Here is a 25,476-nt window from a genome sequence, read left to right on the forward strand (position 1 = left end):
GAAGTGGCAGCATCACAGCCCCTGCCCTCCAGGAAACTTTCCCACTGCTGCAGCCTGAGTCAGTCAGGGCCATCTTGGCAGAGACCGGGGAGAAAGAGCCTGGGACCAGGTGTCCGCCCTGGTGCTGGGCCCTGGCAGCACTGGCTACCCAGCTGGCTCTCGGCCTCCGCCTGAGAAGGCTGACTGCCACTCTGATCCCTGGGTCTGTGGCAGGTGGCAGGCAGTGAGGAGGTCTCAGCAGCTGCCCAGTGTCAAGGAGGGCCTTTCCAGGGTGCCTAGCAGCTGGGGTATGTGTGCTGGGGAGACAGAGAATTGGAAGATCTCAGCCAGAAGCTAATAAACAATATTGGCTTACAGTGAAGGAGGAAGTGGGCAGCTCCACAACCATCGAGACTGATCTATTGGTTAATTAGGAGGTTTCCACAGCCACAGACTATGCCAGCTGTGTGTAGGGCCAGGTAGGGAGGGCGCCACAGGGTAATCAGGGCTGCTGGAAGTCCAGCTGGGGTCTGAGTGCAGCTCAATGTCTCCTCTGAGCCAGGAGCCTTAAGTGGCTGAAGGAATAATGCGAGAGGTTGAGGTCAGGCAGTGGACCTAGGACTTGACGCCTGGGGCACACCCATCAGGACCTGCTGTCCTGAGTACCGAAACAGAATTCTGCTATAGCATGGGGCTGGGGGCCCTCTGCGGTTTCAGGGCAGCCAGTTGAGTATGGGGAGCTATAGGTTTGGGGAAGAGAGCTGATGCAGAATCAGGAAGAACCAAGAAAAACACTGGAAACCATGGGATCTGAGAACAGAGGTTCCAGAGGTGGAGAAGTCGGTTCTTCTAAGTAGAAAAAGGTAAACAGCAGTAGGTTTGAATCCAGACTCTCCCAAACACTAGCTGTGTGGCAAATCATTAAACCCCTCTGATTCCTGATGTCTACATTTTTAAAGAGGAACGAATGATATCTACCTTGCAAAACTGTAATTAGATTGAAGAATGTAATACCACAGTAGCTGTTCCCTTCTTCAGGGAATCTTCCCAACCAAGGAAAGGAACCCAAGTCTCCCACATTGCAGGATTCTTTACCAGCTGAGCCATCAGGGAAGCCCCATGGGATACATATAAAGTGCTTAATAAATATTTGCTATATTTATTTTGTATCTGTTAGTATTAAGTTACTCTGACTTCCCTGATGGCTCAGATGGTAAAGAAATTGCCTGCAATGCAGGAGACCCAGCTTCGATCCATGGGTTGGGAAGATCCCCTGGAGAAGGGAAGGGCAATCCACTCCAGTATTCTTGTCTGGGAAATCCCAAAGGCAGAGAGGCCTGACGGACTACAGTCCTTGGGGTCGCAAAGATCGGACACGACTGAGCGACCAAGACTACCACTACACTATTAAGTTACTCAGGACAGCGCTTCGAAGGGAGAAGGAGCTTGGTAGAGGAAGCAGGGCTTCCAAGATGCTAACAGAGTTGGCAGAATGGGCAGAGGGACAACCCTCCTTCCTGCCAGACTTGCTAAGGACACAGTCTGGGGATGTCTGGCCTGGGGGCCTGCGCTTGGCTGCGTGGAATCATTTTCACCGTCCAAGGGTGTCCACTCCGTGGATTGAGTATCCACTGCTCCTTAGAGGGCTCCTGGCTTTGACCCCATCCCCTAGTACGGTCCGGCCCTGGGGGAAGAGGAAGGACAGACGGACACCCGGCAGAGCGGAGGCAGACAAGCTTTATTCTGGTACTCTGACAGGTAGGGCCCTGCACGCCTCTCCACCACCTGCAGGCTCCGGACCCCGCTCCCCGCCCCAGTCGCCGCCTGCCGGCAGCCTCCCGCGAGGCCGGGCGTTCCCGGAGCAGCCAGCGGCGTCCCCGGGCCCCGGGCGGACGCGACGGAGGGCGCGGCGGACACCACCCGGGGGGCAGCGGGCGCGGGGGCGGCGGCGGCCGCAGGGCCACAGGCGGCGGAGGCGCGCGCGGAAGTGGCGGGAGGCGAGCGCGTAAACGAGCGGGTTGAGGCAGGAGTTGGCGTAGGCGAGGCAGTGCGAGGCCAGGCGGCAGGCGTAGGTGGCCGGGCTGAAGGCGAAGCGGCCGTACCAGAAGCAGAGGATGAGCGCGTGGTGCGGGCCCCAGCAGAGGGCGTAGAGCGCCGCCACCGCCAGCATGACGCGCCCCGCGCGGCCCGTGGCTCTGCGCCGGGCCTCGGCCGCCGCCGCGCCCGCGGGGCCCACGGCGGCCCACAGGAAGCGCAGCGTGCGCCCGTAGGCCAGGCTCACCACGGCCACGGGCAGCAGGTAGCCGGCGGCGAAGGTGGCCACGTCGAGGGCGCGGCGGCGCGCGTCCTCCCAGGCGGGCACACAGAGCTCAAGCGCGCCGTAGCGCACCGTACCGTAGTAGCTGAGGTAGGGCGCCGAGAAGAGCGCCGCCAGCAGCCAGACCAGGCCCACGGCGGCGCGGGCGTTGCGCGGCGTGCGCAGGGCCCGCGAGCGCAGCGGGTGCCGCACGGCCAGGTACCTGCGGGCGGGCGCGGAGTCAGCGAGGTGGCGGGCGGGCGGCCTGGATACCGCCCGGGTCTGAACCGCCACAGTGAGCGCGCGCCGGGCCTCGCTCGCAGGGAGGTTGTGGGGATGAAGGGAGTTAGCGCACAAAGCGCTTGGAGCAGCGCCCCCCGGCACCTAGCGAGGCTGGGTCGGAGCTCAGCGAGAAGTGACCAACCGGCCCAAGGTCATCAACGAGTCAACTAGAGAGTGAGCCTGGACTTGACCCCAAGTTTCAACCCCTGAAAGCCGGTCTGACCACAATTCGGGCCAGATGTGGGCGGTAATAAAATAGCTGATGAATTTCATTCGTGTGTTCCTTTGGCCATTCATTTCATGCTTACAGAGCACGGAATAAGTGCCAGGCCCTGAGCTGACACTTGGAACACGGAGATGTTCTCTGGATTCTCCCAGTGAAGATGCGGTGAGGGCAGGATGACCCCCTCAAGTATGCCCGAAGGTGCCCCGAGACTGGTTGGTGGGGGCCAGACAGCTGTTCTTTTTCTCCCTCCCCCTCCCTTTTTGGTACCCTATTTCCTCCTTCCCCTCCCCCAGACCGGGCCGCGTTCCCAGCCCAGCGCACCTGTCCACTGAGACAGCCGCCAGGGTGAAGCTGCTGGCGTACATGGTGAGGTAGATGAGCAGGTGCACAGCCTTACAAACCAGGGCCCCGAAGAGCCAGTCGTCCAGCGTGTAGATGGCGGCCTGGAAAGGCACGCAGCACAGGATGAAGCAGAGGTCAGCCGCCGCCAGGTTGAGGATGAATAGATCCGTCGTGCTGCCCGGCTCCTGCCAGGCACTCGGGCCAGGCTGCAGCAGCACTGCCAGCACCAGCCCGTTGCCCACCGTGCCCAGCAGGAAGATGAGGGCAAAGACCACGGGCACTGCCACAGCCCCCATACTCCCCGGGCTGTCTAGCGAAACATTCTGGATATCAGCCATCTTCCCAACAGATGGGCACCTGAGGAAGAAAAGCTGGAGTCCTCAGCTCTGGTCACTCAATTCAGGGGTCCAGTTCCCCCACCATAGGCCTGGCCAATTCTCCTGGGGTGGAAGCTTGTGGGGGATAGAGGTGTTGGACCGACAAAGACAAAAGTTATCCCTGGGACCCACTGTGCAAGCTCCTGGCAGTCTCATTGGTGTCTAAGGTGGGTTTCTCAGTTTCCTTGGAAACATCCCAGGGTCTGAAGGACTGATTAGGTAGTTGATAGACACCTTCAACCAATGATGCAGGTAAAGACACGTGCAAAGTGGGTGCGGGGAGGGGCAGTTCCAACCCCAGGATCTGGTGTATTTTCCTCACTTGTCAATGGGGATCTGAAATACAGGGAAGACTTTTGGATATTAGTCAAATTCAACCAAACATGGGTGACACCCCTGAGTCACTGGATAGCCCAGCTTAGTGACAGCACCACCTGGCACAGCTGGGAGCACCATATAGGTCACTGCCCCCTTTTCACATGAGGAAACTGAGGCTCAGAGAGGGGACTTGGGAAGCTAGTGTCACACTCTGAGTGGTAGACCTGAGGTTGTTGCCGCCCTGGTACCGACTCCCAGGCTGGAGCACTCATCTGAGAGCTGTAATAGGCGGTGCCCCTGACAACCTGTGTGTGTGTATGTGTGTGTGTGCGTTACATCTATGTAAGCTGTGATCACCTGACCCCTGTCGCACCCCATGGCCCACATCGTCTGCTACCTGTGGGTCTCCCTGCATGCTTGGACCTCTGGGGTGGCTGGATGAATGAAGGGCAAGGGGGCCAAGCAGGGAGGAGGAAAGAAAGGTGGTATCTTTGAGACCCCCGCCCCATCCCAGCATGCAGGAGCCACCCCCCCTCCCCCACCGGCAAGTCCAGATGGGCGACACAGACCTCAGCCCTGGGCACTGGGCTCCTGCTCTCCCTGGGTGAACTGACCAGGCTGAAGCTGCCTCCTGGCTCAGTGGCTGCCTCTTGGTGCCTACCTGCAGGTACAGCTCTGCCTGCCACTGCTCCCTCTTCTCCTTTAAGTCCTCTCCTCTCCCTCCGAAGAAGTAGCCGCCTCCTCCTCAGCCCCTGATTTTCCCAGGGTGGCATGCTCTTCTGCCTGGCTCTCCTCTCCTCCGCCTCTCTGCGTTGCTTCTGCCTTTCTGCAGCGAGTAACCCATTGATCTCGCTCTCTGAGATTCTCGCTTTGTGGTTAACCCCTCTGTGCCCAAGGCCCAGTCCATTCCTGGCCCTCTCACCTCCTGTGGTCCTGCCTGCTCACTCCACTCCACATCCTCTCTGCTCCAAGAAGGGCTCCAACCCAAGTTCAGATAGGACTCCTAGTCTTTTTTTTTTTTTTGCCACACAGCCTGTGGGATCTTAGTTCCCCAACCAGGGATCGAACTAGAGCCGTCTGCACTGGAAGTGCGGAGTCTTGACCACTGAATTGTCAAGGAAGTCCCAGGACTTCTAGTCTTGATAGAGTGTCCAATGCTACGAAACCAGATAAAAGTCACTTTTTCTGCAGACTAGGATTCTTCCTGGCCCTGAGAATTTCAAGACCCATCAGCTTCCCTGAGCTGATTCCAGGGCTTCAGTCTGCCTGAAGACTGGAGGGCCTATGTGCGTGTCTGGAGTCTAACTTTTAGTCTTAGGGCAGTGGGGAACTACAGGAGATTCTAGGGCAGGGATGTGACCTGCTCATTTATTTTGTAATTAGCTCATTATGGCCTGGGGTTAAAAGAATGGCTAGAGGGGGAGTGATTTAATGAGAGACCCATTAAGAGCCTCTCCTCCAGGCAAAGAGGTTACCAGGTCTTGATGAATGACTGGTGATTCAGTCATGGGGTTCTGGTCTGGACCTCCTCTTGGAAGGACCACATGGCCACATCTTCCAGAGGGTTAGAGGCCAGTGGGACAAGATGCATTGGATTTAACAACAAGGTGTTTGTTGGTACTAGACAAGTGTAGTGGGGGCAGAAGGGAGTCTGCAGTGAATGGGAAGGAGAGGCGGTAGGGGTTGTGTGGTCTTTCTAGAAGCTGGGAGGATGGGATGAATGTCAAGAAGTCGGTGCAAGGGGAAAGAAAACAGTCTGAGAGGATACTGACGAAGCCAGGACTTGCAACCAAGGTCGGAGGAGCTGGGAAGAGACTCTTCAGGACTGGCTTCCCGAGGCCCTGGGATGTTCACCAGTGCTCAGGCTCCTCTAAAGCCTGATGCCACCCATTCCAGATGTGGAACATCCCCGAACTTTTAGAAGCAGAAACTCATTGAATTGAAGATATTAGGGATCATCCCTAGATTCTGCAAACCCGAATTCAGAGCTATCAAAACTGCATTAAGGAGTTAGAATTGTAGAATCTTGTGATCTCTGAAGAGCAGAACTGTAGGATCTAGACTTAAGACTGGTAGGATTTGAGAACTTGGGGGTCCACAACCATCTTGTATGGAAGAAATGCACTGTGAGACGCCCAGAAGCCTGGACTCACAAATGTGGCAGGCCTGGCCCCTGAAAGCCCCTGACACACTGCCCTCCCTCCCCTTGGGAACCCCAAGCCAGCTGTGCCCCTCCTTGTCAGAGTTTGGGCTCTGGATGGGTTGGAGCAGTTCTAGGGCAAAGAACTCCCAGGAGCAGCAGTGCTGAGCTGTGATATGACAGCAGAGGAGAGGAAGATGGTGGCAACCAGAGTGGGACTACCGATGAGGCAGGCAGGAGGGGCGCCTCGCCACGACCTGAGCCCCAGCGGGCCCCGGGCACCCACACCTCCCCTTGTTCCAACTGCTGCTTCTGGCAGCTGTGGCCTTGAACCCTGCACCCAATGCAGAGGACAGATGGTGCAGCCTGAGAGCAGTCCCTGGAGATCTGGGCCCTGCAAGATGTGAAATTGCGACTTTGTGGTTGGTCCTCAGCCCTATAGCCTGTTTTGGCCTCTGGCAATGACCAGTATGTGCTGAGCCCAAGCATGTGTGCCCAGAGGTGCCCCTGTGCCTGCTGGCACCTCCTGTGACCCCTTGGGACAGTTGCGAAAGACCTGCGCCATGGGGCACCTGGGCCAGTACAGGTCACATGCTGAGCCACGAGCTGGCTGAAAACTTGGTGCCCTACTGCGACGAGCTGGCTCACAGTGTCCCAGTGCTGGGCTGTCCCCAGGCACACAGTGTCAGCAGCTGGTGGTGCCTGGAAACTGCAGGAGGAAGCAGCATGCGCTCTCTACCACTGGTGGGTGGACCTCACCTACGCTGTCTTGTCTTGGCATCACCGACTGTGACCCGTCATCCTGTGGCTGCTCATGGCCACCTGCCATGACCTGCCAGCCTGAGCAGACCACACACATCAAGCTGGCCTGGCCAGGGCTGGGCACCAGGTGGTGGGTACTTGCTGCTGACGTGGGCCTGGTGCTAGATGCCCCACCCCGTGTTTGTGCCCCTGACGTGGCCACAGCAGCCCCCTTCCCGGGACCTGTATCCCCCAGTACCCCCAAACTCCTGGACCCCTAGCTTCAAGCTGCCCAGGATCACAGGCTAGGATTCTCAGAATCCCAGCATTAAGACCCTGCTGGCTGGGGCCAGAGCTCACCCAGGCTACCCCTCTCTAGACATCCAGGCTGAAGGGAGGGCTGGGGGTGTGGGGCACCAGAGCCGTGGTCCCCACCTTTCATGAAAAAGGGCTTTTTCATCCTCCCTGCCCCCTCGCCAGCAGACTGTCAGCTCCCAAGGCCACACCATGCTGAGGCTGGTGACTCAGACCCATCCTTTACCCTACCAGGTGCCCATAAGGCTGAGTGGGGACGGCTATGGAGAGAGAAAGGCTGCGACTGTGGGAAGGGGACTGTCATCTACAGCAGGGGAGCAGTGAGCCATTGTCGGGAGGCAAGGGAGGATGGGGTCTTTGTGGGGCTGCAAAAACAGCCTGTCCAAGGCCTGAAGTCTAGAGGGGGCTGGAAAATAGCAGCCAGAACCCAAGCTCACTGCGCCCCCTGGCGGTTCCTCTGACCAGACCAGTGAGCCCTGGGAATATGGAGATGGAAGGGCCCCAGATACCAATGTAACAGCCAGTCTTGGTACAGCAGGGAAGACCGAGGCACACACGGGGGAAGGGGCTGCCTAAGGCCACAAATGCAGGGACAAAGTGGGGCTAGAATATAGGGCTCCAGACTCTCGGGGCCTCTCCAATAGTGACAGACATTCTTTCCTCTGGGATGCAATCTTCTGCTTCTCCCAAACATGGGCTTGGGTGCCCAGCCCCTTCTTATCTGGGCAGCTGTAGGCCATCCTTGGGGTGGGGAGAAGAGGACGAGAGGTTCACCAAGGCTAGACTCTGGAGGCTGCGGAGTAGGGGGGCGGGTGGCATGGGAAGGGGCCTGTAGGGCTGGTGCTCAGCTTCTCTCTACGTCAGGAAAGCATCCAACTGAGCCAAACGGTGGCCCCGGCATCTGTCATCCCACCTGCCTGGGTCCCACCTTAATTTGGGAGAGGTGGTCAACTCTGAGAGCTATCACAGCCCTCAAAGCCCCAGATCCTGCCTGATTCTTCGACCAGCTGCAGGACTGGGGCTGTTCCGAGAGAATAAAGCAGACTAACACGTCACAGCCGATTTTCACACTGTTGCTTTAACCTCACACCCACAAGCACAGGCCTCATCCCAGGCTAGCGCCAGGACTGACAGAGCTGAGAGCTTGTAGCCTGGGCTGATCAAAGGCCCCCCTTTTCACTGTGTTGGGAGGGGGACCCCGGCTCTGCTTGTCACTACCCAGAACTCAAGGCAGCGCCCCGTGCAGTCGCCCCACCTCCACGAAGGCCTCCACACAGCGGTCAATGTCCTCCTCAGTGTGCACTGCTGAGATCTGGACTCGGATCCGGGCCTTGCCCTTGGGGACCACAGGGTAGCTGAACCCAATGACAAAGATGCCTGTGAGGGTAGAGAGGGTCAAGCTGGGGCTCACCAGAGCCAGGCAGGTTCTGGGGGCATGACAGATAGCTCCTACTTTTCTGGGGGCTACAGAGGGCAAGGGAGCTGCCAAAGGTCTCTCAAACCTGGGACTGCCTCACGGCCTAGGGTTTTCAAGCTTGGACAGACATCTGATCTAAGAAGGGTAGTAGGGCTGGGGGAAGAGGGAGTATTCACAGTCTAAGGGTTCCCTCCTTTTCTTTTAGGACCCACAGCCACATCTCAAGCCCCGCCCTCCTTACCTCTCTTAAGCATGTCATCTGCTATGTTTAAGGCCAGCCGAGCGTCACCCAGCATCACAGGGCAGATGGGGTGATTGGCCCCTGAGATGGTGAAGCCAGCAGTCTCCATCTGACTGCGGAATCTGTGGGCATGAGCTGGGTGTCACTGGGAGTTGGGGGACTGTGGAGCAATCATACCCACTCCTGATGGACATGGATGTGACCCAAGGCTTGTGGCCAAGTCTGCAGGAGGGACCAAAAAAGACAGAGATGCTGACCCAGAGAGGCAGATGGCGAAAGAGGCAGAGGAACAGGAAGACCTATTAGGAAGGCAGAAAGACGGGACTGTACAAGAAGGGGGAATGCAGGATCATTTGCAAAGAAATGCACCGGGGAGACTTCCCTGGGAGTCCAGTGATTAATACTCCATACTTCCAATGCAGGGAGCATGGGTTCGATCCTTGGTTGGGGAACTAAGATCCCACAGGCAGTAGGGCCAAAAAATAAAAAAATAAAAATACATGAAATGCGCCAAGAAATGGAAGGAAAAGACAGACAGAGAGAAGAGGGCGGGGGCAAGCAGGTAGCCTCTGGTTAAGAGAGACAAGTCCCAATGCAACCCACTGGGGATGTGGAGGTGGGCAGAGGCAGGACGCAAAGGCAGGGAGTTATGGGCCTGTGCAGGCACACAGGGCAGGCCCTCACCAGCTCCCTCGCCCCCGCGGGCCCCACCCTGCCCAGGACCGCACCGCAGGGTCTTGGCCGCCATAGACTGGACGATGGCGTTGCTCTCCATGAGCAGGTCCAGGGCCTTGGAGGCACAGCCGACAGCAGCAGGGGGCAGGCTGTTGGAGAAGAGGTAGGGCCGGGCACGCTGCCGTAGCAGAGACACCAGGGCCCCAGGCCCAGTCGTGTAGCCCCCTGAGAACAAGGGTGAGAACAAGGTGCCAGAGCTTACCCCGTGGCCCTCCTGAGAGGACCGTCCATGCTGTCTTCTTCCCTGCAGCCCCAGGCCTCCCCTTCACACCTCCCCCAAGTCCCCTCCAGGGCCGTGCACGCAGATAAAGGGAGCCCAGGGGCCCAAGCCTGCAGGCACCTGATGCTCCGCCCAGGGCCTTCCCCAGTGTGGAGTTGATGATGGTGACTTGGTCCACCACGCCCAGCAGCTCATCTGTGCCCCTGCAAGGGAAGCTGCCACTACCACCTCGGCCACCTGAGCACCCAGGCTCATGGGTTGGGCGTGGGGGCTGGCCTTGTGGTTTCCCACCCACCCTGACGAGTCCAACCCAAGGCCTCAGGGGCCATGTGCTCCCACCGTCCTGTGGGCCCCAGGAAGCCAGTGGCGTGGCTTTCGTCCACAAAGACCAAGGCACCATATTGACAGGCAAGGCGGCAGATCTCCTGCAGGGGTGCAATGTCACCATCCATGGAAAAGGCCCCATCAGTGGCCACCAGGCGCAGCCGATGCTTCTGCAGGGAAGATACAGAAGGCAGTGGCTGGTATCACGAGTTGGACCAAGTCACTCCCTTTCTGTGCTGCTTGGCGTTCTTAAGGTTCACTCTGCCCAGTGCCCAGAACAGAGGGGAGCACACATGTACCCTCGTGCTGAGGCTGGTACATGCTCTCCCTCCTCTGGGCCTCTCTGGGCCTTCCCCATCTCTTCCAGGGCAGTCTGGAGACATACTTAGCCACTGGGCAGTGAGAATTCTCCCAGTCTCCTCTCCAGAGGGCAGGGTGGGATGGGGTTAGTTCTGTCCATAAGCTTATCCCACTCTGATGCTGGGCAGGGGCCTGCCACACATAAGGTGCTTCCTCAAACTCAAAACAGCTTTGTGCCATGGGATAAAGTTTTGGGTCTGAGATTGTTGATGTTATTTAGTTGCTAAGTCATGTTGGGTCTGAGGATCTGGGTTCAGATCTTGGCTGTTTCGAACTTTCAGGCTATTTGCCTGTGAGTGAGGAGACGGCTTCTGCAAGCCTCTTTTCCTTCACCGGGGTAGGGGGCAGTTTGCGGGGGAGGCTGAGGCTAAGATCAGTCCTTGGCCCTGGAAGTGCGAGGCCCTGCCGCACCTGGGCCTCCTGCAGCTTGGCCTCCAGATCAGCCATATCCAGGTGGCGGTAGCGGTATTTGTGGGCCTTGCACAGACGGATGCCATCAATGATGGAGGCATGGTTCAGCTCATCCGACAGGACTGCGTCCTCCGAGGTCAGCAGTGCCTGGTGGAAGGCAGTCACAAGTAGAGACATCACCCAACCACCATGGGGTTCTCCCTCCCTCATGACTCCCCCTGAATCAATATTTCACTGCCAACCAGGCATTCTTCTGGGCAGGGAGGCAAGGAGCCCTCTGCCTCTATCTTGATCCCCAGGTGTTCCAGGACTGGGCTGAATCAGGGGCCCTGCTCTAGCAAAAGCAGGTGAGAACATGTTTGATGAATGCCTGGCCCCTAACACCCTCAGCCTTCCAGCTGATGTAGGTTACCTCCCAAATGCCCTGGAAGCTGGCCTCCTTGTAAGCCCCAGGATTCCTCCTGGAGACCTGCTGGCCCAACCTTAACCTCCAAAGAAATGGGCACTGGAGCCTCTTGACATGGCCCTGGCATCCTGCCAAGTTCTCCCAAGCCCTGCACAGCCTGGTAGGCCTCACCAACTCCCACCCGTGGCATCACACACCTCAAAGAGGCCGGCGTTGGCATCAAAACAGCTGGGATAGAGGATGGCATCCTCCCTTTGGTGGAAGCGGGCTATCTTTGCTTCTAGGTCTTTGTGGATGCTCTGAAGTAAAGGGGTGAAGCACACAGTAACGCCTTTGGGGCCACATGAGACAAGCCCCAGGGACAGAGGCTCAGAGCCACAAACAGACCCTCCCCCTGCTTTTTACACCACAAGGGTTCACCCAGAGCCAACACAGGAATCTGAAGCATTAGGGGCCCACTAGGTACCCCTCTTCCTGGTTGGGTTTTCCTTTTACAGTGGGGGTCTGATGGTGGAATTATGATACTAATGGCAAAGGAAGATATTTTCTCTTTCAAACTGAGTACCTTTTTTTTTTTCTATTTTTTCTTTATTTTCCTTTAATTTATTTTTTCACCACACCACACAGCATGCAGGATCTTAGTTCCCTGACCAGGGATCAAAGATCAAATCTGCGCCCCCTGCAGTGGAAGCACAGAGTCTTAACCACTGGATCATGACAGAAGTCCCTAAGCGCCTTTTTCTGTTGTTTAATGCCAAAAAGGGGGATTACATAAGTAACTCTAGGTTCATTTGGGCCTGCAGTTGTTAGATTTGGAAGCTGTCCAGAATTACCTGCCCTGGTTGGAAGTCAAAAGTTCCATTCATTTCACTTTCACCTTTCTGAGAGGACAAATAATAATAATCACAAGGACTCAGAAGCACTGACTCTTGAGCGAGGCCATATAGGTTCAAGTTCCACCACAACAGGCTGTGTGCTCTGGGCAAGACAATTAACTTCTCGGGGCCTCAGTGTCCTCATCTCTAGAACAGGGGCAAGAATAGCTCTTAGAACTTGGGGTTATTATCTGCATTAAGGAGTAATTTGCAATGTTCTTAAAATAGCACATGTTACACAGTAAGCACTGTAAGTTTCATGTATAGAGTTCATTTTGCAACATTTACAAAATAAAATTATTAAGCAACATTTATTGAGTACTGCTGTGTGCCAGGCCTTGTTCTAAGCATTTTTACATGTATTGGGTTGGCCAGAAAGTTCATTCAGGGTTTTCTGTAAGAAGTTATGGAAAAACTTGAATGAACTTTTTTTGCCAACCCACTATTAACTCTTTAATTTGCGATAATCTTATTAAGTATTATTATTCCCACTTTACCAATGAAGGCATCGATGCTCAGACAAGTTAAGACACTTGCCCATGGTAACAGAACCAATATATGGTGGTACTAGAAACCAAACTCAGGCAGAATAGCTCCAGAAACCTCTATCTCAATCCCTGCCTTCTATTCTTCCTTTCTTGAAGAGGAACAGGTAAGAAGCTCTGTTGTGTGGGTGGGGAAATGGATGCTCTGAGAGGTTAAATTTCTTGCCCAAGGCTTCACAACAAAACAGAAGCTTGAACCCAGTTTTCCCAGTGAACAGCACTGGGGCTAAGCATGGGCCTTGAGTTCTGGGATGAGCTGAATTGCCTAACCAGCCCTGCTGACTGCAGAAGCAGACATCTGAGGTCAGTGGCCAACACTGGGGACCACCCCGTCCTCCCCTGCCCCAGCCTGGGCCATACCCTCAGTGTACCTGGGTGCCACAGATGAAGCGGACAGAGCTAAGGCCGGCTCCAAACTCCTTTAGGGTCTGCAGACCTGCCTGGATGACCTCAGGGTGGCTGCTCAGGCCCAGGTAGTTGTTGGCGCAGAAGTTAATAATTCCTGAGACAGGGGATGGACACAGGAGCTCAGGACAATCAGGGCCTGTAAAGGTGCCAGGCCCTGGGGACTCAGAAGAGGAAATGAACCTGAAGTCGCCCTTAATGAGGCAACAACCACACAGCGCCATCTGTTCTGGGGCAGAGGCCAGGTTGGGGAGTGGGGAGCCCCTAGCAGGCACCAAATTCAACAGCTGCAGGAGACGGAGGGGCAGAAATGGACTCCCAGAGCAGCACTTTGGAGAATGAGAAGGTTTGGATCACATTCACCCCCAGCCCTTCCTCTCTGGCTTCTCCTATCTCTAAAGAAAACCAGTAACCCCTCATCTGGCCCTTGGCTCTTTCCTGGGTAAAAGAAGAGGGCATCATAGAGCCCTGCGATGGTCTCCAAACTCCACACAGTTGACTTTGCTGCCTGGTACAGAACAGTATGCTCAGCAGGGTGGCCTCTCTGAGACCTTGACCCTTGCATTTTAAAGCCCAAAGTGGACACAGCTGATCCAGGGAGGAAATTAAGGCTCCAAGAGGGCAAGGTTTACTCAGTTTGGGAGAGGCAAAACAGGATGGGAACCTGGGTCTCCTAATTTCCCACTGTCTGATCTGCTCCAAGGTTCCCTGGAGGAGGATAGAGACCTCTGTTTTACAAATAAGGACAACAGCACCAAATATTCCAGGGCTATTTCCTGGGCAGAAGGCAGGTTTGGAGGCCTATTGGTAACCAGCACCCACCTGGGTCCTGGCACAGACAAAATGAGCAATGACCACAGATGACAGAAACCAGGGTGGCCTGGTGGGCCAGTTCACAGCATGACTTGTGGGGCAGCCCTCAAGCCCCTTGCTCAAACAGTGATTTTGGCCAGAAAGTTGGTCTCTATGGACAGTTATGTGACCTTCCAGCTCCAATATACCAGAAGACCTACACTAAAAGCCCAGCTCTTCCTGCAGCTAGCTGGGGGTTTATAGGCAAGACACTTCACATCTATGAGCATCAGCGTCTCTTCGTTTGTAAATGGGACCAGTCATGCCCATGTTTTGAGATTTGCAGGAGTGCAGGCGCAGCAATTAGCAGAAATCTGAACAAAGCAGCAGCTCTAGAAATGTGGGATTTCTTGCTACTGCCTCCCCATCACCCTTTCTTGAATCCTATGGTGGGAGCCAACTGGCTGTCTCTCTTTCTTCCTTACGTTCTCACAGGCTGGATCTCGGATTGAGCCCTGGCCTCTAAATAAAAAAAGGTGCTCAAAGGGCAAATTACCTTCTTCTGGGGGAACGGATCTAATCAGGTTAGAATTAACCGTGGGAAAAGGCAAGTCGGCCTGACAGATGGGAAACGGTCCAGCAGCGGCTACGTGTGCCTGTGCTCCGGCCCGCTCACTGCTTCCAGGACCTCCACTTCAGCGAAACCTCAGGACGGCCCCCCGAACACCCGGCCAGGTCTGGCGATTCCCAGGAGCGGGGAGTTACCTCCCGGGGCGCCGTCCACGTGGATGTGCGGCCCCTGACGGGACGTGATGACCCGCTCGCTCTTCCAGGTGCCAGCTCCGCGGATGCTTTCCAGCTCCTCCTCCAGGATGCCACGCAGCTGAGCCAGCGCTGACTGCGCCCGGCTCTCGCGGGGGGGCCGGGAGAGCGCAGCATGTAGGACGCGGCCAGCCCACATTTTGCCCACCTCGCCGGAGCTAGACTGCCCGCTCAGGTCCTTGCGTACCTAGGCCGCGGCGTGATCACGTGCGGGGGCTGGGCCCCGGCAGCCAATCGGAGCGAGAAGGGCTCTGCTCTAGGGCAGGAAAGCAGACCTAGGAATAGGAGGGCGGGACCTGGCGGGATCGGAAGAGGACGAAAGTGGAGTGTCTTGTAAGTTGAGACTGGAGCTGTCCGTGTTGGGGGAGAAGAAGCGACGGGGGTTGGAAGGCACATCAGGGCCAGACCCACCAGACCCCCACCCCATTCCCATGCCCTGCCTACACACACATCTCCCGGAAGGTAGGGACGCCCTCTGGACGCGGGAGGCGGGCGCCTAGAAGCAGGCTGAGGGACGTTCCATACTCCGGCCCTAAGGTTTCCTAGGTTCTGTCGAGCTCTTGGAACTTTCCCCAGTGCTAAGGTGCAAAAGCCCCCAGGTTTCGCCCACCATATTGCTCCGCATTCTCCTTCAGTTTTAGAAGTACGGAAAAACACACCGCTCAGATTTTTTTTTAAATTTTATTTTAAAGTTTGAAAATTACAAAGACAGCAAATTCTTCCAGGCACAAATAACACTTATTTAAAAATAAAAAGGGGCGGGGGGTGGGGGTGGGGAGAGCGCAAGCGCGCCTATTTAAAAAAAAAAAAAGGAAAGACTGTACAGGGTTTTTTCTCCCAGCTCCCGGGTGTGAAACGTTAAGTACTAGCCCTAAATATGTATATATACATACACACACACATACATACATACACACACACACACACCAGACCTAGCTCTGTAAAACTACTTAGCAATTCAAAGTCGACTGCAGTATGTCTTACTGTCCACTCCCCGCCCTCCCCCCACCCCGCCCCCGGTCTACCACTACATATAAAAAAAAGTAAAGAGGTCTGGAGGTTTTTAAGTGGTGGGTGGTAGGGCTGAAGCCCCACTGGACTGCCAAGCAAAGCCACCTCTTATACAAGAGGAACCAAAAATCAGGGGGGAAGGAAAAAGGTCCTCCTAGGAAACAATACAATTGTGTGGAAAAACCCAAGTTTCAACAGGGGCACACTGAGGCACTTGGCTGACTGACTCCTCACTCTTCCCCTAAAGTTTCCACTCCCATTTAACAGACTTTCTGAATCCACAGAAACCCCCACAGTGGCTAGTTTCTAGCTGACTGAAAGAAGCTAGTTTCTAGGACCAGCTGTCACTTTAACCCTCCCTCCGGTTCCCTAGGACAATAGAGAGGCCACAGGGACAGACTAACAGAAGTGAGAAGGAAACTGGGTTTGGACGTCCCACTCTCACCACGGGAAGGTGGCAGACAGCCAAGAGAGGGCTTCCCCCCACCCCCATCTACCTCTTTTGCCGTCCAGCTGCTGCCATCCCTCTCTCCTCCCCACCAAGGTTCTGAAACTCTCACAGGAGTGCTCAACTTAAAGCTTGATGGTTTCTGAGGAACTCCTACAAATCTTACAGTTCCTGGGCTCCCTGTCACCTAGCCCCAACAAACCACCTTGCCCATTCCTCCCCCCAACCCCACCGACTTTTACCTTCAGAGTGAACCAACCACCCAACTAAAGAAAACACACAAACCCACCCAAATTCCCAAGCCCACAAGCAGATTAGTAACAAATAAAACAAAAGTACATTCTCATCATTAGAGATATTTGTTGTTGCTGTCCTTGCATGGTTGGTTAAGGAAAAATGTATTATTCCCTAATTTCTGAGGAATACAAATTCTGTCTCTTTACAAAGTCAGAAGGGAAAGGGGCATCCAGGATGGCAGATGAGACCAAGAGAGAAGGAGAAAGTATTTACAGAAAATAGGCAGGAGTGTCCACAAGAAAAGCCTCATTGTCACTTCTTCTTGCCTGTCCTCTTGGCACTGGACTTGGCTTTGGGCTTCACTGGCTTGGTCTTCTTAGGCTTGGATGCCTTGACTGGCTTGGCTTTGACAGTCTTAGGTTTTTTGGTTTTCTTGGGCGTGGCAGCCGGCTTCTTCTTGGTCTTCTTGACTGGGGTGGCTTTGGGCTTCTTGCTTGGGGCTTTGGAGGCAGCCTTCTTGGGCTTGGCTGCCTTCTTTGGCGTGGCCACCTTCTTGACTTCCTTCTTCGTCTTCTTGAAGGCCACGGACCTTTTGGGCTCGTCGCTCTTGGCCAGGCGGAAAGACCCCGAGGCACCCACCCCTTTGGTCTGTTTGAGGACTCCAGTGGTGACCAAGCGCTTGATGGACAACTTGATTTGGGAGTCCGCGTTCTCACCCACCTTGTAGTGGCTCTTGATGTACTTCTGGATGGACTGGCGCGAGGAACCAGCGCGGTTCTTCTCTGCTTGGATGGCGGCCACGATCATGTCTGAATACTTGGGGTGGTCTGTGGACTTCTTGGAGGCCTTGGCCCGCTTGGGCTTGGCTGCAGGGGTGGACGTGGAGTTCTCGGTCATGGTGGCCTGCCTGGTCCTGCTGTTGAAGGCACCTTCCAAAGGGCCAGCCCTCGTCGGAAACCGAGGAAAGCCTGATTCGGGATCTGCTCTGGAGCCTCTGGCTCCCAGGCCAGTCCAGAGGCCGGCGCTCAGGGGCCCGGCTCGGGTCGCGGGGAGGGCTCACTGGGCCGTGTCTGCGTGGCCCAGCCACGCCGGTCTGTCGGTCGGTCTCGGCGCCCGGCTCTGCCTCCGCCTCCGCCTCCGCCTCCTCCTCTTCTGCCTCCCTTTTCCCAGCTCCGCGTCTGGCGCTCGGGCGGCGCATCCGGGTATTTAGCGGCGGCGGGCGGACCGCGGTGAGGACAGGGCTGCTGGCTGCCTGCTCCCGGCCCAGAATGGCGCCGCGCCGCCGCCATCTGTGTTTCTTCCGCCGAGCAAATCCGACCTTTCCCCCCAGCCCGGGCCTTCCTGCTCCCCGCCGCCGCTCCGGGCCGCTGCCTGGCTCTCTGAGCTCCTCCGCCAGGCGTCCAGCTGCCTCGGCCACCGCCCCCCGCGCCCGCCACGCGCCCCAAACAGCGCTGAGGACCGCTGGCGCGCCGGCACATTTCCCCTTTGCGGGGGGCTGGCTCTGCGGGGCCTGGGAGTTCCGCTGCTTGAAAACCCCCGTAGGAAAGCTCCCCCCTAGGGCTACCGGAGACCCCACTCCCGGCCCGCGGCGGGACCCCCCAGCCCAGCAGAGCGGCCCGAAAGCGGCCCCAACTAACACACGCGGCCCCGAGACGGGCGACTCCCAGCCGGGCCGAGCTGGGACAGGGGGGAGGGGTCGCTCCCCCGGGGTCCGGTCACCTCTCGGGGGTCATCCTGCCACTGGGCCCCCCGCACCTCTACCATCTTTCAGGCCATGGGACCCCTAAGTAAACTTTCCCTGGAAGAGTTGGAAGGGCACTTTCAAACTTTGTCCCTTCCCCCTCCTCTGTGTTCGCTCCCCCAGCGCGCCCCCGACATCTACATCAAGGATCTTTCCTGAGGTCGAACCCCGAATGCTGCATGGGTCCCTGAGGGAATGAGGAGGGGTCTCCCAGGTCTCCTCCTCTCCTCAAAGACCCCCCCCCCCATATCCTCCATGTATCCTAACTGGTAATTCATTTATAGTCCTTCCTCAGCCTAGGAGGTTTGGGGTGTCAGAGACAGAGCTTACTGCCCCCACTCCTAGGACCCAGCCTGGGGGTCTAGTCCCCCTCCCAGGGCTCCTTGAAGACAATGAGCGGGGAGGTCAACAATGAAGGCGCTACTTAGAAGGCTCTTATCAAAGACTGTTCTGGGGACCCCTGGGATGAGAAGCCCTGAGAACTTTGGGAGTTTGGGAAAACGGGGCTCTGGCGGGGAGGTCGAAGAGAGGGTCCTATTGCTTGAGTCCTGAGTGATCTTCAGAAAGTGAGTTGTTCAGGGAGCCCCGGCCGGGACCACCTCCATTTTGCTGGAAGATGCGGTGTCTTTGTTAAAATGTATGTATCTTTCCCCTTGCTGCTTGGCAGGTACAGATAAGGAAAACAAGGGGCATCACCGTCTGTGGGGAGCCTCGGGGGCTCAGAGGGGCTTTAGTGGTCAGAGGCTCAGCGTTCCTGGGACCTCTAGTCTGCCATAGACGTCCTATATTCCCATGCAGGGTCCCTCTTGACAGGGGTCCTAGGTTGAGATTCTGTAATGCTCCCTCTCTGAGTCGCCTCCCGCAACAACCCGCTTTTATTCTCCAAGCAAATAAGCTGACACTCTTAGCTTAAACAATACCCTGGTGGTGGTAGCTAGTCAAAATGATGAAGGCATCTGGGTAGTAAGGTCCAGGAGCTGTTTGAGACACCAGCTGTAGATGGGGAAGGGTTGGAGGGTTTAGATGGGGGAAGAGGGGGAAACTGGTCGCAATTGGGAGGTGTGTATGTGTGGGGAAAGGCTCCTACTGGACTTGGGAGTCTCTGAGGACAAGGAAATTAATGGGTTCCCCCCCCCCCCCACACACACACCAAGGGTTGGATTAATCCAAATAATTGGGAACGGGGAGGGGGAGTCTTGAGACTCTATCGGTATGGGATACCTTCTCCGGGGCTTTTCTTGGTGCCACAGATGAGGAAGAGAAACCAGGAAGGGCCAGGTTAGTTCAAAAGCCCAACCTTCTTATTTGAATATTGTCAATTACCCCGAAGTCTCCTGGCTCGAAAACACAACATTCTGATGGGTTTGCTTTGGTTATTGTCGAAGACAGTTCTTCCGGTTCCCACTAAGATCTGGATAGGAAAATACTTATCCACGTGACAGCCACAGGTCCGAGATGTTGTTTCACCCAGAGATCCTATAGATATGTCATCCCCTCATCCCAGGTCCCCGAGTGTCTAAAAATAAGGCCTGAATGAATTCAATGGCACCATGATGAAACAATGTTATTTGCACAGCGCTCTCCAGCCGTTTCTTGATCCTTCGCGCCTCCTGCCTGGGGAAGCAGGTAACGCGATCACTTCCCCCCATCACTCCCATTTTACGGTGAAGGTCCCAGGACTAGGAAGGATGGACGAGGAGGCGCTTTGTGAGGCTCAGCTCCCCACGCCCCCAGGCCTTCACTTCATTTTATAGTTCTCACGTCTCGAATCCCCGCCCATCCCAGCAACCGGTAAATTCTCTCCCGGTCCAGAAGCCAGAAATGGAGGGAGGTGTCACCTCGGGGTCTCGGGGGCTTTACCGCCGGCGGACAGCCTTTCTCCCTTTCTCCCTCTGGGCAGGGGCCGAGATTCTCTGCCCCTCCCCTTGTAAGGGAGAACTGGATAGGAAGGTGGGGCGGGGCGGGGCGGGGCGGGGCGGGGTGTGAGGTTGGCAGGGGTTTCCCCGGAGTTGGACATAGAGTCCGAGACCGAGGTGGGCACGAAGAGAACAGGGTGCCTCCAGATTGGCTTGAGCTCACCTCGCCTCGCAGACACTGCAGAGTCTGGGGGGTCTTCTAGACCGCGACCCGGCCCCACCCGCCTTTACCCTGGCAGGGTACCAAGCTTCGAGTCGTTTACTGGCCGGCAGAAGGCGGAACTCCCTCCGCCTCATTTAACGCGAGCCCTTTAAAAACTTGGGAGCCGCAGAGCTGCGGGCAATTCCTCCTGGGAAATGTAGTCCCCGAGTGGCAGCCCAGCACTGCGACCCGCCGGGGACCTCCCGAGCCTCGGAACTGCGGAGCCACCCCAAGCATGGGGAGGGAGTCAGACCTCACCTGTCCTTTCATTTAGGGAGGGGCTCAGACCTCCCGGCAGTTTTTCGGTTGTCAAAAACGGCCCTTGGTGTTTTCATTTATCAAAAAGGGGCTCTACCTACCTCTGGGGTTGGTGTGAAGGTGAAATGAAATCCTGTATGGAAAGGGGTAAATCGAGCTAGAATGCGGGGATCTTGTTTTTACTAACATGCCTGGGTGAATGTGCCCGTAAATTTACTGAGTACATTCAAGTCATACATAACATCTCCATTTTTCAGAGAGGAGGTCTGTGATGGCTAAATAATTTGTCCAAGGTGGGTGAACCAGGAGGGTGACGGGTGACAGACTCTCAAGCCAATGACTTTCCCGGTCCAGATGTGAACTCATTCTGGTCTTTGGAAAACTTAAGGCATTCATTTGATATGTGCCAGGCCCTGGGATAGGGCTGTGAACAAGAGATCTCTGCTCTTGGGGAACTACTTTCTAGTGGAGAAGCTAGGAAAGAAAAGAAGTCCGTTGTATGGTATGTCGGAAAGCCTTGGTTGCAAAGGCAAAAATTAGAGCAGGGGGACTCCCCAGGTGGTCCAGTGGTTAACAATTCACCTTCCAATCAGGGGGAAACAAGTTCAGTCTCTCCCTGGTTGGGGTACTAAGGTCCCACATGCTGTGGGGCAGCGAAGCCCAGGTGCAGCAACTACTGAGCCCAGGGCCAGTAGGGCATGTGCTTCACAAGGAGAGAAGCCCTTGCACTATGTGAGAAGACCATGTGCTACCACAAAGACCCAGTGCGGTAATTAAAAAATAGAGAGAGAGAGCAGGGTATGGGGGAGCTAAGAGTGCTGAGAGAAGAATGTTTGCAATTTTAAATAGGGTGGTCAGAGAAGGACTCATTAAGAATCGGACATGTGAGCAGATTCAAAGGAGATGAGAAAGGGAGCCATTTTTATTCTTGGAGGAAGAATCTTTCAAGCAGAGGGAATACCCAGTGCAAAGGCTCTGTGGCAGGAATGTACGGGGTGGCTGAATTAAGAAGGACACTAAGGGGAGATGAGGGTTTTGTTTTTTGTTTGTTTTTTTTTAATGTCTGGGAAACAAAGGAGGCACAGGTCACATAGTTTGGGATACCATTGTAGGGACCTTGGCTTTTACTCTGAGGGAGATGGGAGCCACTGGACACTTCTGAGCAGAGGAGGGACATGATGGGACCCAGGCAGTAGCCAACCAGGCACCTGTTGCAGCTGTGTGGAGAAGCTGCAGAGGGCAAGGACAGAAGCAGGGTAGGGAGTCTGTTGCAGTAATCTAGGTGAGAGATCATGGCAATTTGGTCCATAGGGCAGCAGTGGAGGGGACAGAAAGTGGTCAGGTCCCAGTACGGCACTGCGGATTTTGGCTTGAACAAGCAAAGATGGAGTTGTCATTAAGTGAGGCAGGCAAGACTGAGGGGTTTCAGAGTTCTGGCTGGGTTAGGTTTGAAATGCCTCCCAGATGTGTGAGTAGAAATGCTGAGAAGGCAGATAAATAGAAGACCCTGAGTCTGGAGTTCAGGGAGAGAGATCTTCTACCTTCCTGTTCTCCCATTTAAAGACCCTCTACTTTGGCCAGGAGGGAACAAAACAAACTTGGTTTGGTCATACTGGGCTCAGAGGCCACTGGGGAGACGGCACTGATACCACTGCAAACTGTGATTGTGTCAAGCGCAGATAAGGCTGAGAACCAGGACCTGGGAAGGAGTCACAGGTGGGCTTTTGTAGATCAAGCACCAGGGGAGGCCATGTGGTTAGGTGGGGGCAGGATGGGGAGTGTGATGGGAGATGTCCTCAGGTTGAAGAGCCGGCTGCAGCAGATGAGGCTTTAAGCCATGGCAACAGGTGTAGATTTTGCTTTGAGTGCAGTTAGAAGCTGCTGGAGAATTTTAAGCTTAAAATTTTGTTTCTTAAAATAATTAACCCAGTTATTTTAAAATAAAAAATTTAAATCATGACATACATCACCCATGCAAGAGAGTATGCAACATATATTCAGTTCTAAAACCAATATGGAGACAACTGTTTCTTTTGCTCAAGTTAACGTAAGAAACATCATCAGTCCATTGGAAACCCTGTTTATTGCTCTCCCTAATCACGTCTCTGTGACCTTTATCCTGAAATTATGTAAGCAATTCTCTTCTGTTTCTTTCTTTATGGTTTCCCCATATGTGTACTTAACCCCGTACACTACTGTATAACTTAGTTTTGCCTGTTTTTGGACCATAGACAAATGGGATCATATCATGAGTATTTTTTTCTGTGACTTGTTTCTTTTATTCAGTGTATTTTTGACAGTCATCCCATTGGTGCAGGCAGCTGTAGCTCAGTGGTCAGAGCACATACTAGTTGTGTAGGACCTGACATTTATACAATTTTTAGAGTCCTTTAAAAAAATACAAACTTGTAATAGAATATTGGGTAACAAGTGAATTTATATTTAGAGTGAGAAAAGAACTCACAACAAATCCTAGGTTTTTTTTTAAAAACCTGGTAAACATGTGTTCCCCTGGGTCGTCCCAGTGCACCAGCCCCAAGCATCCAGTATCGTGCATCGAACCTGGACTGGCAACTCATTTCATACATGATATTTTACATGTTTCAATGCCATTCTCCCAAATCTTCCCACCCTCTCCCTCTCTCACAGAGTCCATAGGACTGTTCTATACATCAGTGTCTCTTTTGCTGTCTCATACACAGGGTTATTGTTACCATCTTTCTAAATTCCATATATATGCGTTAGTATACTGTATTGGTGTTTTTCTTTCTGGCTTACTTCACTCTGTATAATAGGCTCCAGTTTCATCCACCACATTAGAACTGATTCAAATGTATTCATTTTAATGGCTGAATAATACTCCATTGTGTATATGTACCACAGCTTTCTTATCCATTCATCTGCTGATGGACATCTAGGTTGCTTCCATGTCCTGGCTATTATAAACAGTGCTGTGATGAACATTGGGGTACATGTGTCTCTTTCCCTTCTGGTTTCCTCAGTGTGTATGCCCAGCAGTGGGATTGCTGGATCATAAGGCAGGTCTATTTCCAGTTTTTTAAGGAATCTCCACACTGTTCTCCATAGTGGCTGTACTAGTTTGCATTCCCACCAACAGTGGAAGAGGGTTCCCTTTTCTCCACACCCTCTCCAGCATTTATTACTTGTGGACTTTTGGATCGCAGCCATTCTGACTGGTGTGAAATGGTACCTCACAGTGGTTTTGATTTGCATTTCTCTGATAATGAGTGATGTTGAGCATCTTTTCATGTGTTTGTTAGCCATCTGTATGTCTTCTTTGGAGAAATGTCTATTTAGTTCTTTGGCCCATTTTTTGATTGGGTCATTTATTTTTCTGGAGTTGAGCTGTAGGAGTTGCTTGTGTATTCTCGAGATTAGTTGTTTGTCAGTTGCTTCATTTGCTATTATCTTCTCCCATTCTGAAGGCTGTCTTTTCACCTTGCTAATAGTTTCCTTTGATGTGCAGAAGCTTTTAAGGTTAATTAGGTCCCATTTGTTTATTTTTGCTTTTATTTCCAATATTCTGGGAGGTGGGTCATAGAGGATCCTGCTGTGATGTATGTCAGAGAGTGTTTTGCCTATGTTCTCCTCTAGGAGTTTTATAGTTTCTGGTCTTACGTTTAGATCTTTAATCCATTTTGAGTTTATTTTTGTGTATGGTGTTAGAAAGTGTTCTAGTTTCATTCTTTTACAAGTGGTTGACCAGAGTTCCCAGCACCACTTGTTAAAGAGATTGTCTTTAATCCATTGTATATTCTTGCCTCCTTTGTCAAAGATAAGGTGTCCATATGTGCATGTATTTATCTCTGAGCCTTCTATTTTGTTCCATTGATCTATATTTCTGTCTTTGTGCCAGTACCATACTGTCTTGATAACTGTGGCTTTGTAGTAGAGCCTGAAGTCAGGTAGGTTGATTCCTCCAGTTCCATTCTTCTTTCTCAAGATCGCTTTGGCTATTCAAGGTTTTTTGTTTTTCCATACAAATTGTGAAATTATTTGTTCTAGCTCTGTGAAGAATGCTGTTGGTAGCTTGATAGGGATTGCATTGAATCTATAGATTGCTTTGGGTAGTATACTCATTTTCACTATATTGATTCTTCCAATCCATGAACATGGTATATTTCTCCATCTGTTAGTGTCCTCTTTGATTTCTTTCACCAGTGTTTTATAGTTTTCTATATATAGGTCTTTAGTTTCTTTAGGTAGATACATTCCTAAGTATTTTATTCTTTCCGTTGCAATGGTGAATGGAATTGTTTCCTTAATTTCTCTTTCTGTTTTCTCATTATTAGTGTATAGGAATGCAAGGGATTTCTGTGTGTTGATTTTATATCCTGCAACTTTACTGTAGTCATTGATTAGTTCTAGTAATTTTCTGGTGGAGTCTTTAGGGTTTTCTATGTAGAGGATCATGTCATCTGCAAACAGTGAGAGCTTTACTTCTTCTTTTCCAATTTGGATTCCTTTTATGTATACCTGTGGCGGATTCATTTCGATATTTGGCAAAACTAATACAGTTATGTAAAGTTTAAAAATAAAATAAAATTAAAAATAAAAAGAAAAAACATAAAAAAAAATAAATCTTCTTATTCATTAAAAAAAAATAAAAAAAATAAAAACCTGGTAAATATCACAAAGATCATAAGATCCAGAAATACATTTTTTCTGATGCACTGTTTGACCCACATTGCTAGGATCCCTCTCACGGCTGTACAAGGGGCTTGCGCAAGGGAGAGAACTTTCACTGAGGCAGCTTCACAGTGAATCCATCCCAGAAAGTGGTATGTTCCACTGTAGGAAGAAGCTGCAGTTTGGCTTCATGCAACGTGTGATAAATGGCTCCCAGACCTGTCCACATCCTTCCCTGGAAGCTGTGCTTGTGTTCTGTCACATGGCAAGTTTGCAGATGGAGTAAAGTTTGCCAACCTTTGAGATGGAAGATTACCCTGGATTATCCAGGGGGACTCCAGTGTAATCACAAAGGTCCTTAAGTGGAGGAAGAGGGAGGCTGAAGAGAACAACCAGAGAGATGGCATCATGAAAGAACTGACCACTGTGGGCTTTTAAGATGGA

At 53.4% G+C, this 25,476-nt stretch overlaps 3 protein-coding genes across 3 annotated transcripts; all 3 read right to left on the reverse strand.

Moving 5' to 3' along the window:
• Window positions 1–1,570: 1,570 nt before the first annotated feature.
• On the reverse strand, window positions 1,571–3,469 carry GALR3 (galanin receptor 3). The gene is made up of 3 exons (XM_055575259.1): window positions 3,105–3,469; window positions 1,730–2,498; window positions 1,571–1,663 (listed from the first exon to the last, which is right to left on the reverse strand). The coding sequence occupies exons 1-3, from the start codon at window positions 3,461–3,463 to the stop codon at window positions 1,571–1,573; spliced, it is 1,221 nt and encodes a 406-aa protein (XP_055431234.1). The 5' UTR covers window positions 3,464–3,469.
• Window positions 3,470–8,073: 4,604 nt separating this feature from the next.
• GCAT (glycine C-acetyltransferase) lies at window positions 8,074–15,457 on the reverse strand. The gene is made up of 9 exons (XM_055567113.1): window positions 14,513–15,457; window positions 12,922–13,052; window positions 11,328–11,429; window positions 10,725–10,871; window positions 9,969–10,123; window positions 9,750–9,832; window positions 9,403–9,574; window positions 8,675–8,796; window positions 8,074–8,393 (listed from the first exon to the last, which is right to left on the reverse strand). The coding sequence occupies exons 1-9, from the start codon at window positions 14,706–14,708 to the stop codon at window positions 8,242–8,244; spliced, it is 1,260 nt and encodes a 419-aa protein (XP_055423088.1). The 5' UTR covers window positions 14,709–15,457; the 3' UTR covers window positions 8,074–8,241.
• Window positions 15,458–16,386: 929 nt separating this feature from the next.
• LOC129643052 (histone H1.0) lies at window positions 16,387–17,466 on the reverse strand. Its single transcript, XM_055567130.1, has one exon. The coding sequence runs from the start codon at window positions 17,160–17,162 to the stop codon at window positions 16,578–16,580; it is 585 nt and encodes a 194-aa protein (XP_055423105.1). The 5' UTR covers window positions 17,163–17,466; the 3' UTR covers window positions 16,387–16,577.
• Window positions 17,467–25,476: the final 8,010 nt, after the last annotated feature.

This window comes from Bubalus kerabau, chromosome 1 (genome assembly GCF_029407905.1).
Source record: "Bubalus kerabau isolate K-KA32 ecotype Philippines breed swamp buffalo chromosome 1, PCC_UOA_SB_1v2, whole genome shotgun sequence".
Classification (NCBI taxonomy): Eukaryota; Metazoa; Chordata; class Mammalia; order Artiodactyla; family Bovidae; genus Bubalus; species Bubalus kerabau.

Coding starts and splice junctions, on each gene's coding strand:
- GALR3 (XM_055575259.1), bottom strand. CDS start 3,463: ATGGCTGATATCCAGAATGTTTCGCTAGACAGCCCGGGGAGTATGGGG. Junction 2,499..3,104: donor GCGGCTGTCTCAGTGGACAG/GTGCGCTGGGCT, acceptor GCCCGCCCGCAG/GTACCTGGCCGTGCGGCACC. Junction 1,664..1,729: donor GCAGGGCCCTACCTGTCAGA/GTACCAGAATAA, acceptor CTCTTCCCCCAG/GGCCGGACCGTACTAGGGGA.
- GCAT (XM_055567113.1), bottom strand. CDS start 14,708: ATGTGGGCTGGCCGCGTCCTACATGCTGCGCTCTCCCGGCCCCCCCGC. Junction 13,053..14,512: donor CGTGGACGGCGCCCCGGGAG/GTAACTCCCCGC, acceptor CCCCTGTCTCAG/GAATTATTAACTTCTGCGCC. Junction 10,872..11,327: donor CCAACGCCGGCCTCTTTGAG/GTGTGTGATGCC, acceptor GCCTTCCACCAG/GCACTGCTGACCTCGGAGGA.
- LOC129643052 (XM_055567130.1), bottom strand. CDS start 17,162: ATGACCGAGAACTCCACGTCCACCCCTGCAGCCAAGCCCAAGCGGGCC.